Source organism: Hyla sarda, chromosome 5 (genome assembly GCF_029499605.1).
Source record: "Hyla sarda isolate aHylSar1 chromosome 5, aHylSar1.hap1, whole genome shotgun sequence".
In the NCBI taxonomy this organism is placed as follows: domain Eukaryota; kingdom Metazoa; phylum Chordata; class Amphibia; order Anura; family Hylidae; genus Hyla; species Hyla sarda.
The window spans coordinates 358439313-358453688 of NC_079193.1; the positions used below are offsets into that span (position 1 = coordinate 358439313).

At 44.7% G+C, this 14376-nt stretch overlaps 1 protein-coding gene across 3 annotated transcripts in view; it reads left to right on the top strand.

Annotated features, from left to right (window-relative positions):
• FER1L6 (fer-1 like family member 6) overlaps positions 1 to 14376 on the top strand; it is a 207020-nt gene that overhangs the window by 119772 nt on the left and 72872 nt on the right. For all 3 annotated transcript variants that reach the window (XM_056522715.1, XM_056522714.1, XM_056522716.1), the window contains 3 exons: positions 6675 to 6800; positions 10244 to 10295; positions 12727 to 12869. In XM_056522715.1, coding sequence (XP_056378690.1) covers positions 6675 to 6800; positions 10244 to 10295; positions 12727 to 12869 — 321 coding nt within the window. The remainder of the gene's footprint in view (positions 1 to 6674; positions 6801 to 10243; positions 10296 to 12726; positions 12870 to 14376) is intronic.

The following is a 14376-nucleotide window of genomic DNA, read 5'->3' on the forward strand; positions in this document are numbered from 1 at the left end:
CAGAATAGGGTAAATATTTCATATTCCTCAGGGAACCTTATACATCACTAAAATATTACAAATTTAATACTGCATCATACAAGAACATTAGCTCCTATAATACTACTACCTACAGTATATACAAGAATATAACTACTATAATAGTCTCCTATGTACAAGAATATAACTACTATAATAATGCCCCCTATATACAAGAATATAACTACTATAATACAGCCCCTATATACAAGAATATAACTACTATAATACTGCTCTTATGTACAAAAATATAACTACTGTCACGATGCCGGCTGGCAAGTAGTGGATCCTCTGTGCCAGAGAGGGATTGGCGTGGACCGTGCTAGAGGATCGGTTCTAAGTCACTACTGGTTTTCACCAGAGCCCGCCGCAAAGCGGGATGGTCTTGCTGCGGCGGTAGTGACCAGGTCGTATCCCCTAGCAACGGCTCAACCTCTCTGGCTGCTGAAGATAGGCGCGGTACAAGGGAGTAGACAGAAGCAAGGTCGGACGTAGCAGAAGGTCGGGGCAGGCAGCAAGGATCGTAGTCAGGGGCAACGGCAGAAGGTCTGGAATCACAGGCAAGGAACACACAAGGAACGCTTTCACTGGCACTAGGGCAACAAGATCCGGCGAGGGAGTGAAGGGGAAGTGAGGTGATATAGGGAAGTGCACAGGTGTAAACACTAATTGGAACCACTGCACCAATCAGCGGTGCAGTGGCCCTTTAAATCGCAAAGACCCGGCGCGCGCGCGCCCTAGGGAGCGGGGCCGCGCGCGCCGGGACAGAACTGACGGGGAGCGAGTAAGGTACGGGAGCCGGGGTGCGCATCGCGAGCGGGCGCTACCCGCATCGCGAATCGCATCCCGGCCGGAGGTAGTAACGCAGCGCCCCGGGTCCGTGGAACCGACCGGGGCGCTGCAGTGAGGGAAGTGTAGCGAGCGCTCCGGGGAGGAGCGGGGACCCGGAGCGCTCGGCGTAACAGTACCCCCCCCCTTGGGTCTCCCCCTCTTCTTGGGGCCTGAGAACCTGAGGATCAGACTTTTGTCCAGGATATTGTCCTCAGGTTCCCAGGACCTCTCTTCTGGACCACAACCCTCCCAATCCACTAAAAAAAAAGTTCTTCCCCTGACCTTTTTAGAGGCCAAAATCTCTTTGACAGAGAAGATGTCCGAGGAGCCGGAAACAGGAGTGGGAGGAACAGATTTAGGAGAAAAACGGTTGAGGATGAGAGGTTTAAGAAGAGAGACGTGAAAGGCATTAGGGATACGAAGAGAAGGAGGAAGAAGAAGTTTGTAAGAGACAGGATTAATTTGACACAAAACTTTAAAAGGACCAAGATAGCGTGGTCCCAACTTATAGCTCGGGACACGGAAACGGACATATTTAGCGGAGAGCCATACCTTGTCTCCAGGGGAAAAAATGGGAGGAGCTCTTCTTTTCTTATCTGCGAATCTCTTCATGCGAGAAGAAGCCTGTAAGAGAGAATTTTGGGTCTCTTTCCATATGGTGGAAAGATCACGAGAAATTTCATCCACAGCGGGCAGACCAGAGGGCAAGGGGGTAGGGAGGGGGGGAAGAGGGTGACGGCCGTACACCACGAAAAACGGAGATTTGGAGGAAGATTCAGAGATTCTGAAATTATACGAGAATTCGGCCCAAGGTAGAAGATCTGCCCAGTCATCCTGGCGGGAGGAAACAAAATGTCGTAAATAGTCACCCAAGATCTGGTTAATTCTCTCTACTTGTCCATTGGATTGAGGATGGTATGCAGAAGAAAAATTTAATTTAATCTTGAGTTGTTTACAGAGAGCCCTCCAGAATTTAGACACAAATTGGACGCCTCTATCCGAGACGATCTGTGTAGGCAACCCGTGAAGACGAAAAATATGTACAAAAAATTGTTTAGCCAACTGAGGCGCTGAAGGAAGACCAGGAAGAGGGATGAAATGTGCCATTTTGGAGAATCGATCAACGACCACCCAAATAACAGTGTTGCCATGGGATGGGGGTAAGTCAGTAATAAAATCCATACCAATCAGAGACCAAGGTTGTTCGGGGACAGGTAGAGGATGAAGAAAACCAGCGGGCTTCTGGCGAGGAGTCTTATCCCGGGCACAGATAGTGCAGGCTCGCACAAAGTCCACCACATCAGTCTCTAGAGTCGGCCACCAATAGAAGCGAGAGATGAGTTGCACAGATTTCTTGATGCCCGCATGACCTGCGAGATGGGAGGAGTGACCCCATTTGAGGATCCCAAGGCGTTGGCGTGGAGAAACAAAGGTCTTTCCTGGAGGAGTTTGCCTGATGGAGGCTGGAGAAGTGGAAATCAGGCAGTCAGGAGGAATGATGTGTTGAGGAGAGAGTTCAATTTCAGAGGCATCTGAGGAACGAGAGAGAGCATCGGCCCTAATGTTTTTATCAGCAGGCCGAAAGTGAATTTCAAAATTAAATCGGGCAAAGAACAGAGACCACCTGGCCTGACGAGGATTCAGCCGTTGGGCAGACTGGAGGTAGGAGAGGTTCTTGTGATCGGTGTAAATAATAACTGGAAATCTTGATCCCTCCAGCAGATGCCTCCATTCCTCAAGTGCTAATTTAATGGCTAGAAGCTCTCGATCCCCGATGGAGTAGTTCCTCTCCGCCGGAGAGAAGGTCCTGGAAAAAAAACCACAAGTAACAGCATGCCCGGAAGAGTTTTTTTGTAGAAGGACAGCTCCAGCTCCCACTGAGGAGGCATCAACCTCCAATAGGAAGGGTTTAGATGGGTCAGGTCTGGAGAGCACGGGAGCCGAAGAAAAGGCAGACTTGAGTCGTTTAAAGGCGTCTTCCGCTTGAGGAGGCCAAGACTTGGGATCGGCATTTTTTTTTGTTAAAGCCACAATAGGAGCCACAATGGTAGAAAAATGTGGAATAAATTGCCTGTAATAATTGGCGAACCCCAAAAAACGTTGGATGGCACGGAGTCCGGAGGGGCGTGGCCAATCTAAGACGGCAGAGAGTTTATCTGGGTCCATTTGTAGTCCCTGGCCAGAGACCAAGTATCCTAGAAAAGGAAGAGATTGGCATTCAAACAGACATTTCTCTATTTTGGCATAGAGTTGATTATCACGAAGTCTCTGAAGAACCATACGGACATGCTGGCGGTGTTCTTCAAGATTGGCAGAAAAAATCAGGATATCGTCCAGATATACAACAACACAGGAGTATAGTAGATCACGAAAAATTTCATTAACAAAGTCTTGGAAGACGGCAGGGGCGTTGCATAGACCAAAGGGCATGACCAGATACTCAAAGTGTCCATCTCTGGTGTTAAATGCCGTTTTCCATTCATCCCCCTCTCTGATGCGGATGAGATTATAAGCACCTCTTAAGTCCAGTTTGGTAAAAATATGGGCACCTTGGAGACGATCAAAGAGTTCAGAGATGAGGGGTAGGGGGTAGCGGTTCTTAACCGTGATTTTATTAAGACCGCGGTAGTCAATGCAAGGACGTAGAGAGCCATCTTTTTTGGACACAAAGAAGAATCCGGCTCCGGCAGGAGAGGAGGATTTACGGATAAAGCCCTTTTTTAAATTTTCTTGGACGTATTCAGACATGGCAAGAGTCTCTGGGACGGACAGAGGATAGATTCTGCCCCGGGGTGGAGTAGTGCCCGGGAGGAGGTCAATGGGACAATCATAAGGCCTGTGAGGAGGTAGAGTCTCAGCTTGTTTTTTGCAAAAAACGTCCGCAAAGTCCATATAGGCCTTAGGGAGACCGGTTACATGAGGAAGCACAGGGACACGGCAAGGTTTACTGGGAACCGGTTTTAAGCAGTCCTTGGAACAAGAGGGCCCCCAACTCTTGATCTCCCCAGTGGACCAATCCAGGATTGGGGAATGGAGTTGAAGCCAGGGAAGTCCAAGAAGGATTTCAGAAGTGCAATTGGGGAGGACCAACAGTTCAATCCTCTCGTGATGAGATCCGATGCACATTAGAAGGGGCTCCGTGCGGAAACGTATAGTACAGTCCAATCTTTCATTGTTTACACAATTGATGTAGAGGGGTCTGGCGAGACTGGTCACCGGGATGTTGAACCTGTTGACGAGAGAGGCTAAGATGAAATTTCCTGCAGATCCAGAGTCCAGGAAGGCCACAGCAGAGAAGGAGAAGGCAGAGGCAGACATCCGCACAGGCACAGTAAGACGTGGAGAAGCAGAGTAGACATCAAGGACTGTCTCACCTTTGTGCGGAGTCAGCGGACGTCTTTCCAGGCGGGGAGGACGGATAGGACAATCCTTCAGGAAGTGTTCGGTACTAGCACAGTACAGGCAGAGATTCTCCATGCGGCGTCGTGTCCTCTCTTGGGGTGTCAGGCGAGACCGGTCGACCTGCATAGCCTCCACGGCGGGAGGCACAGGAACAGATTGCAGGGGACCAGAGGAGAGAGGAGCCGGGGAGAAGAAACGCCTCGTGCGAACAGAGTCCATATCCTGGCGGAGCTCCTGACGCCGTTCGGAAAAACGCATGTCAATGCGAGTGGCAAGATGGATGAGTTCATGTAGGTTAGCAGGGATTTCTCGTGCGGCCAGAACATCTTTAATGTTGCTGGATAGGCCTTTTTTAAAGGTCGCGCAGAGTGCCTCATTATTCCAGGATAATTCTGAAGCAAGGGTACGGAACTGTACGGCATACTCGCCAACGGAAGAATTACCCTGGACCAGGTTCAACAGGGCAGTCTCAGCAGAAGAGGCTCGGGCAGGTTCCTCAAAGACACTTCGAATTTCCGAGAAGAAGGAGTGTACAGAGGCAGTGACGGGGTCATTGCGGTCCCAGAGCGGTGTGGCCCAAGCCAGGGCTTTTCCAGACAGCAGGCTGACTACGAAAGCCACCTTAGACCTTTCAGTGGGGAACTGGTCCGACATCATCTCCAAGTGTAATGAACATTGGGAAAGAAAGCCACGGCAAAACTTAGAGTCCCCATCAAATTTATCCGGCAAGGATAGTCGTATTCCAGAAGCGGCCACTCGCTGCGGAGGAGGTACAGGAGCTGGCGGAGGAGATGATTGCTGGAGCTGTGGTAGTAACTGTTGTAGCATAACAGTCAGTTGAGACAGCTGTTGGCCTTGTTGCGCAATCTGTTGTGACTGCTGGGCGACCACCGTGGTGAGGTCAGCGACAACTGGCAGAGGAACTTCAGCGGGATCCATGGCCGGATCTACTGTCACGATGCCGGCTGGCAAGTAGTGGATCCTCTGTGCCAGAGAGGGATTGGCGTGGACCGTGCTAGAGGATCGGTTCTAAGTCACTACTGGTTTTCACCAGAGCCCGCCGCAAAGCGGGATGGTCTTGCTGCGGCGGTAGTGACCAGGTCGTATCCCCTAGCAACGGCTCAACCTCTCTGGCTGCTGAAGATAGGCGCGGTACAAGGGAGTAGACAGAAGCAAGGTCGGACGTAGCAGAAGGTCGGGGCAGGCAGCAAGGATCGTAGTCAGGGGCAACGGCAGAAGGTCTGGAATCACAGGCAAGGAACACACAAGGAACGCTTTCACTGGCACTAGGGCAACAAGATCCGGCGAGGGAGTGAAGGGGAAGTGAGGTGATATAGGGAAGTGCACAGGTGTAAACACTAATTGGAACCACTGCACCAATCAGCGGTGCAGTGGCCCTTTAAATCGCAAAGACCCGGCGCGCGCGCGCCCTAGGGAGCGGGGCCGCGCGCGCCGGGACAGAACTGACGGGGAGCGAGTAAGGTACGGGAGCCGGGGTGCGCATCGCGAGCGGGCGCTACCCGCATCGCGAATCGCATCCCGGCCGGAGGTAGTAACGCAGCGCCCCGGGTCCGTGGAACCGACCGGGGCGCTGCAGTGAGGGAAGTGTAGCGAGCGCTCCGGGGAGGAGCGGGGACCCGGAGCGCTCGGCGTAACAACTACTATAATACTGCCCCTATATACAAGAATATAACTACTATAATACTGCTCCTATATACAGGAATATAACTACTATAATACTGCTCTTATATACAAGAATATAACTACTATAATACTGCTTCCTATATACAAGAATACACTACTATAATACTGCTCCTATATACAAGAATATAACTACTATAATACTACTCCTATGTACAAGAATATAACTAGTATAATACTGCTCCTATATACAAGAATAGAACTACTATAATACTGCTCCTATATACAAGAATATAACTACTATAATACTGCTCCTATATACAAGGATATAACTACTATAATACTACCTCCTATATACAAGACTATACCTACTATAATACTGCCTCCTATATACAAGAATATAACTACTATAATACTGCTCCTATATAAAAGAATATAACTACTATAATACTGCTCCTATATACAAGAATATAACTACTATAATACTGCTCCTATATACAAGAATATAACTACTATAATACTGCTCCTATATACAAGAATATAACTACTATAATACTGCTCCCTATATACAAGAATATAACTACTATAATACTCCTCCTATATACAAGAATATAACTACTATAATACTGCCTCCTATATACAAGAATATAACTACTATAATACTGCCTCCTATATACAAGAATATAACTACTATAATACTGCCTCCTATATACAAGAATATAACTACTATAATACTGCCTCCTATATACAAGAATATAACTACTATAACTTTTACTCTTCAGGAATTGGTGAGAGGTTCCATCAGACGATCCACTAAAAAGAAAAAGAGAACTATAGCAGATGAGTCAGCGGAAAATGTAATAGATTGGTGGTCAAAATACTATGCATCTCTGGAGAAACTGAAAAAGGTGCGTACCGCCCTGTGCCCCGTGTGCTGTGATAACATAAGAAGTCACAAGCGCTCATTTTTCAGCTGACCGGAGCGTTTATATGGACACGAGTTCTTGTTAGCCGCAGCACTTCTTCCTGATAAGCATTTGTTCTGTCCATTAATCACCCCATGTAAATATAAGAGTTTAAAGAATGGTGGTCAGTCTGTTGTGGGGTGTGGACTATGTCCATGTTACGTCACTGACAAGAGTAAGACGGTGGAGAACAGTGATTGTCTGAGAACATTGAGCACCTCACCCAGCTTTAGCTCATAGCCCTTCCCCCGGTATTCTCTCTGAAGGGGCTGGATTTACACAACGCATCCAGCTGTATGCCTATATGGTAGGAAGCGTTGCAACTTTCCATCAGGGTTATAGGTTGGAAGCCCACCCAAGGTGTACCACAATGGAAAGCTTAAAGCAGTTATCTAGGATGACAAAAACAGAGCTCATTTCTTCAAAAAACAGCACCACCCCTGTTCTCGGGTTGTGCATGGAATTGCAGCTCAGTTCAATTGAAGTGAATGTAGCCAAGAGCGTGGCCATGATGTCACGACCCCCGCAGCCTGCACCCAGCCTACTGAACAAAGTGGAGTACCCCTTTAAGGAGATTAGCCAGGAATTGATAAACAGAAGTGATAGCTGCAAATACAGTGAAGGAGTTAAGGTAACATGCATTGGGTAGGCATAAGGCTATCCTTCACGTAAGATAGGGCCAGGGACTATTCATAGTATTCAGAATATTAGGCAGAGTAGATGGGCCAAATAGTTCTTATGTGGCGACACATTCTACACCACAGTCTACACCAGCTATTAACTGGCATAGATGTCATGTATAATTTACTCCTATTTCTATAGTACAATTATGAAAAAAAGAAGATATCGCTCCTATCCCGTCTAAAACTTTTTTTTTCATTTAATTTGGATTCATTAATATCTTAGAAAAGACTCCACAATGCAAAAACACATGCTTGACACATTTCGGAGTGGGTAACCCCTTATTCATAAGCTGATGAAGGCCATGCAAAGAAGATATCCAGCCCTCCCGTCCCTTGTAAAATGGTACATTTTAATAGATCTAAATTAAATGAAACAAAAGACTTCGCAATGCAAAAGCACAGGCTTGACACATTTTGGAGAGGTTACCGCTTAGTCATAAGCTTTTGTTTGTTGGAGGCCATGTTTCAGAATATTGGGCAAACTACATGGGCCAAATGGTTCTCATCTCCAACACATTCTATGTCTTTATTCCATATTTTAGGCTGTCCATGCGCCATCGGACTAAAGTCTACAGCTATGAACTTATATAGATGTAATATATAATTTACTCCAGTTTATGGTTTAAATTATAGTAAATTATAGGAAATTTGCTAGGCCATGACAAAAGAAGATATCCAGCACTCCTTTCCTGCATAAAAATGTAACAAAAGACGTCACAATGCAAAAACACATGCTTGACACATTTCGGAGGGGGTTACCCCTTAGTCATAAGCTTTTGTTTGTTGAAGACCATGTTTCAGAATATTGGGAAGACTAGATAGGCCGAATGGTTTTTATCTGCTGACACATTCTATGTTCCTATGACATATCTTTGGCTGTCCATTCGCTTTTGGATCGTACTGAAGCCTACACCAGCTATCAACTAACGTAGATTTCATATATAATGTACTCCATTTTCTAGCATAAATTATTGTAAATTAATAAATAAGATATCCAATGATCCCATTCCAAGTAAAACTGTTCCTTTATTTCAGATCCATTAAAAGGTCAAAAAATATATCACAATTCAAATACACATTCTTTACGTGTTTCGGAGGTGGTTACCCCTTAGTCGTAAGCCTTATTTTGTTGGAGGCCATGCGCCTCCCACTAACCCCCGTCCACAAAAACTGCAAGCACAATGGTAAAGGAAACTGTGGAGAAAACTTGAGTACAGACTATGATAAATTCCCCCAAAGTATGAATCATTGCATAGATTTTTCTGGCTAGACTATTTTTGCTGTGCATCTTTTCCTGTTTTTAATAAGGTCGTCCATCCTGGGATTAATCTACCAGTAATTAATCTGACTTCAGGACACGTTCTTTTACTTTCTCATAAAATGATGATCTTATTAATTGTGTTTGTTTAATATTTTCCTTCGAGGCGTTTAAGGATTAATTATGCAATGTATCTTCAACTTTCAAGTAATGGCTTAGCACGGCCGTAACTCTGAGCTTTTTATGTCTTCTCCGTTGCTCATTGGGATCAGCTGATGTACTTGCAAGGTGAAATTACAGGGGCAAGGAAAAAAGTACTATAAGCACACTATACCTTACAGAACTCGAACATTCCAATTGTCCAAATAAAATGAGGAACAACACACAACGAAACTACCAAATCTTGACGAGTAGTTGTTTAGTTGGTGAATTGCCCAAATAAAATGCGCAACAACACACAATTAAGCAACCACACTCTGACGCGTTTCGAGCACGTGAGCTCAAAACATGTCAAGATGTGATAGCTTAGTGGGTGAGTAGTCTGAATACAATGAGGGACAACACACAACGAAACTACCAAATCTTGACGAGTAGTTGTTTAATTGGTGAATTGCCCAAATAAAATGTGCAACAGCACACAATTAAGCAACCACACTCTGACGCGTTTCGAGTACGTGCGCTCAAGATGTGATAGCTTAGTGGGTGAGTAGTCTGAATACAATGAGGAACAACACACAACTAAACTACCACATCTTGATACATTTTGAGCACATGCAGAGTAATGCAATGCATCTTCAACTTTCAAGTAAAGGCTGCGCACAATCGTAACTTATAGCTTTTTTAAGTCTTCGTTGCTTATTGGGATCAGCTGACACACTTGGAAGGTGAAGTTACAAGAAAAAAGTACTATAAGCAACACTATACCCTACAAATCCAGAACAGTCCAGTCTGGGGAGTTGTCCACCACACAACTAAACTACCAATAATGTGACGCGTTTTGAGCACATGCACTCGAATCTTGTCATGGTGTGGTAGTTTAGTTGGTGAGTTGTCCAAATAAAATAGGAAACAACACACAACTAAACTATCACATATTGATGCGTTTCGAGCGTGTGCGCTCGAAACGCGTCAATATGTGATAGTTTTGTTAGTGCGTTGTCCTCATTTCATTCTGGGGGAAAAAGCTGTATAAAGTGCTGGATCCATTGTTTATTTTACAAGACTCCAATATCATTTAATGTCTTCATCATGGAGGGCTGGGCCATTTAAAAGCCGGCAGAGAATGCTGAAAAATTTGAGCCTTGGGGGTCTGCAGAATTGTGAGCACATGTATTGTATTATTGTAAATACAAAGTTATTCATTAGTTCTAAAGTTATTGAATCACACACTGTCGCTATACCCTGCATACTAATACAAACGTATCTGTATATTCTGATTTCTTTAGGCCAAAAGTGATGCTGCAAGCACAGCGCCATCACCGCCAGCAGTGGAGGAAAGTGAGTATATAGATATATACACATGTGACACCAGTTCAGGTCTACCCCTTCTTCCGGGATAGGGAAGTTAGGCCAGGGATTCTCTCGTGCAGAGATTGGTTGGAAGGATCATGTGACCAAGGTATCATTCATCTGGGTACAGTAAATGCAGTTTTGTTAAAGGGAATCTGTAATCAGTATCACCCACACTAGGATTATAGTGTTGGTGACACTGATGAAAATCATGCTTACCGATTTTCTGTCCCTGCAGCCATTTTTCGGTAATCCCTTGTCTTCTGGGTATGGTAATGAGCCTGCTTGATGCACTACATCTACTTTTTGGAAAATTAGCTGAAAATGGTGAACAACGGTAAACAAATGGAAATAACAGGGGCAAAGATACAGTTTCGTGCCCCAGCCCTGAAACTAAATATCCACCTCTGGCTTCCAGCACCCCTAGCCACACCCTTCTCTAAAGATATTAGGATTTTAACATGCACAGAACTTTAAAGTGTACCTGTCATCAAACCATATTTTCTAAACTAACTCAGATTATATTTCCTAACTACTCCTAGCACTTCTCCTGCCCCTAATTCTCCTGCCACATGCTTTCTGAGTTTGGTCTCCTGTCAGGCCAAGAGGAGACCAAACTAACTGTTTGACTTGCGGCAGGGAACAGAACAGAGCCACCTAGTGGACATTTTTTCAATCACATTAAAAGCATATAAAGGTTGAGAATTTTAACAGCAAGTAAAAAGGAAAGTGTCTTATAATAAGGAACAATATATTAAAAGTTTAGTTTGGTGACAGGTACTCTTGAAGTTTAATAAAATTAAATGGAAACATGGAAATGTTAAAATTTGATTGTGGGTCCCTTATTTGCAGGGTCCATAAGCTGCATGGGTTACACATATTGTATGTCCGCCCCTAAAATTCACAGCTTGGAAGCAGAGATCCTGAGATGTTTCAGGCATGAAAACATTAAGGCCTTTTGAGGTCTGTTCAAGCAAAGTGACTTCGGCAGGTATCAGGAATACATCAGCGCTGAACAGGACTTGAATGCGGGAGCCAGGGGTAGCGTGTAAAATCCTTTAGTAGGTAATCATGTGTGGTAGCCCAGTACGGGAGGTGTTACCCCGTACCCTTGCTGCCCTATCCGGCAGCCTCCCTTCAGTGTCCCCTGGGCCCCTTGTACTTGTATCCCCCCTGTATATATGTTTTGCTATGTATTATAATATATTATGTGTTGTTGCTTTAAGAAATGTACCATGTGATTGTTACCCAGGAGTACCAGTGACCAGGTGATCCCAGGGGTGACCTATGGGCTCCCTGCTAGTCTCCCCCATATAAGCTCTGGGAGGAGCTAGCTCAGTCTCTTTGAGCTCTGATCTCTTGTTGCTGAGGTCCAGTGCAGTCAAGTCTAGTCTAGGTGTGTGTCCAGAGTCATTGGAGGCCTCAAGTCCAGTCTGCAGCCACAGTCAATTGCAAGTAATCTACAGTCATAGCTTTGTCAGTCGTCGGTCCCTGTCAGTAACTGTCAAGTCAGCGTGGCCTGCATTAAATTGTCCAGTCCTACTACAAGTCCCAGCAAGCCCTTAAGGTCTCTGAGTCACTGGTCACCTCCGTGGGACCTGGCTGAACTGTATAGACTTTACCATCTGTCTACCCTCAGTAAAGCTACCGTTATCCGTAACTTGCCTAGCCCAGGATCTAATGGTATACCTGCAGGTGGTATCGAGGATAAACCACGCCCTGGCGTCACAAATACAATAGGTTAATTCCATCTGCCCCTAGGGTAACAACATCTGCCCTCATCACACCCCGTTACCACACGTGCAACTTGTTTCACTGCACATGCACAGCTTCCTCCTGAGGATGCCTGAGGAAGCTGTGCATGCGCAGTGAAACGCGTTGCATGATTACCCAGTAAAGGATTTTACACGCTACCACTGGCTCCTGCATTCAAGTCCTGTTCAGCGCCGATGTATTCCTGATACCTGCTGAAGTCACTTTGCTTGTTCATTCTACTACCCAGGAAGGCTGCAGACAGGCTGGATTTCCTTTTTATACACTCACCATTGTTGTGTATGCGGGTACACAACCTGCTCCGGTAAATTGCTGACTCCCCTGCTCTGTTTAATGTGGGAAACCTGCACCATGGAGCGCCTTTGCTTTTCGTTATAGGTCTGGCTTTTTCGTCAGGCGCGTGACGAAAAGGCCAGACCGGCTTTGAAACGCGTTGCATGGATCCTTTTATGTCAAATAAAACGTACCTATGCAAATACTCTTTCAAGTGATCGTTGGTGGCAGCGCGATTCATCTCCCATTTTGTGGACTTCTTTGGTGATTGTATGCACAATAATGTGGACATGCACAGTGATATCCTATAATCTTCTCACATCTTTATACTAAGTCTAGAACCTTTTACACTTATGGGTTTCTTTATCTGCAGCCTCCAAGACTTCAAAGACGAAAGGACAAGTTACGTTACTGATTGAAGACGAGCCGGATAAAAAGAAGAAAGACGGCAAGAAGGCACTTGATGTGGTCAAACCAAAGTCAAAAGAGGAAGGGCCGAAACTCGCAACATTGCAGGTACCTCTGAGAAAAGATGTCAAAAAATTCAGAAAAATTATATAGGCTGTTTTTTTTTTTCATACAATCAACACATTAACATTAAAATAACTTAGATTTTATTTTCTATCCCTCCCTCCCAACCCATAAATTCGAAGAAAAAATACCATTAATAATTCTTAATCTTATCGATTAAGCGCATCCATTCATTAGTCAATGGAACTTTTTCAGACAACCAAACCCTCAATATTAATAATCACGCAAAAAAAATAACAACTTCGAAACCAAAATCGATAACAAGTTATGATTTTCCCTTTCTCCTAACTGTATATTCAAATGTAAATGGAGGTGTATATCCTAGTCTCTCCTGGATTATCTCGAAAATCTTCCACCAATACTCTTGAATCACATTGAAGGTCCGAATTACGTTACCTAATATAATGAATGGCCATCTGAGACACAATGTCATATGGTCATCAAAAAATGATCAACACCAAAAACCATATCAAACAAGAAAGAGGTTTTTTTTTTTTCAAATAAAGGTATACATTTTATTGAATAGCAATTATTATAAAAACATATAAAATACATATAACGCACAACAACAATACTCAGGCAGAAGAGTGGAGGATAGAGGCATATACGGTACATATATTATGCACCCACAAGGAGTGAACAAACAAGGGGCCGTTTATTGAGTCTGTGCATAGACATGGAGTCCCTCAAGGACAGGTTTAAGGTAAGTAGTATACAATACAAAATCTGACAGTGGGTAATCCATAAATATGCACATAAATACTGTACATGTATAAAGTCCGCATTCTCCTGATCACATCTAGGGCAATCTGCCGAATTCTTATAGCCGTATTTCTTAAGATCCATTGGTGTAATGTAAGTTTTCCACATTATCCTAAATTGGATTATTCTAAATTCTTTAGACTTTTTATTACTGGAATTATAAGCGTGAACTAATTGATAGCATATAAAAATATGAATATCCCTTAAAGGGGTACTACCGTGCTGACAACGTATCCCCTATCTAAAGAATAGGGGATAAGTTGCCTGATCGCGCGGGGTCCCGTCACTGGGGACCCCCGCAATCTCGCACGCAGCACCCTGCTCTCATCAGGCCCTGATGACGGAGCCGGTGATCGTGACATCACAGCTCCGCCCCCGTGTCATGTCACGCTCCGCCCCTCAATGCAAGTCTATGGCAGGGGGCGAGACAGCCATGTTGTCTATAATCCGCCATCTTGTTTGTACTCTTTCATTATGAACTGATCATGAACTTCATTAGTAATTATGGGGGAGATTTATCAAAACCTGTGGAGATGCAAAGTTGCCCATAGCAACCAATCAGATCGCTTCTTTCATTTTTCAGAGGCCTTGTTAAGAAAGTAAGAAGTGAGCTGATTGGTTGCTATGGGCAGCTTTGCCTCTGCACAGGTTTTGATAAATCTTCCCCTATAGCCAGGAAACTTATCAAGGTTACAATTGCTGAGCTTACAGGAAAGCTTCAAGGCCATTC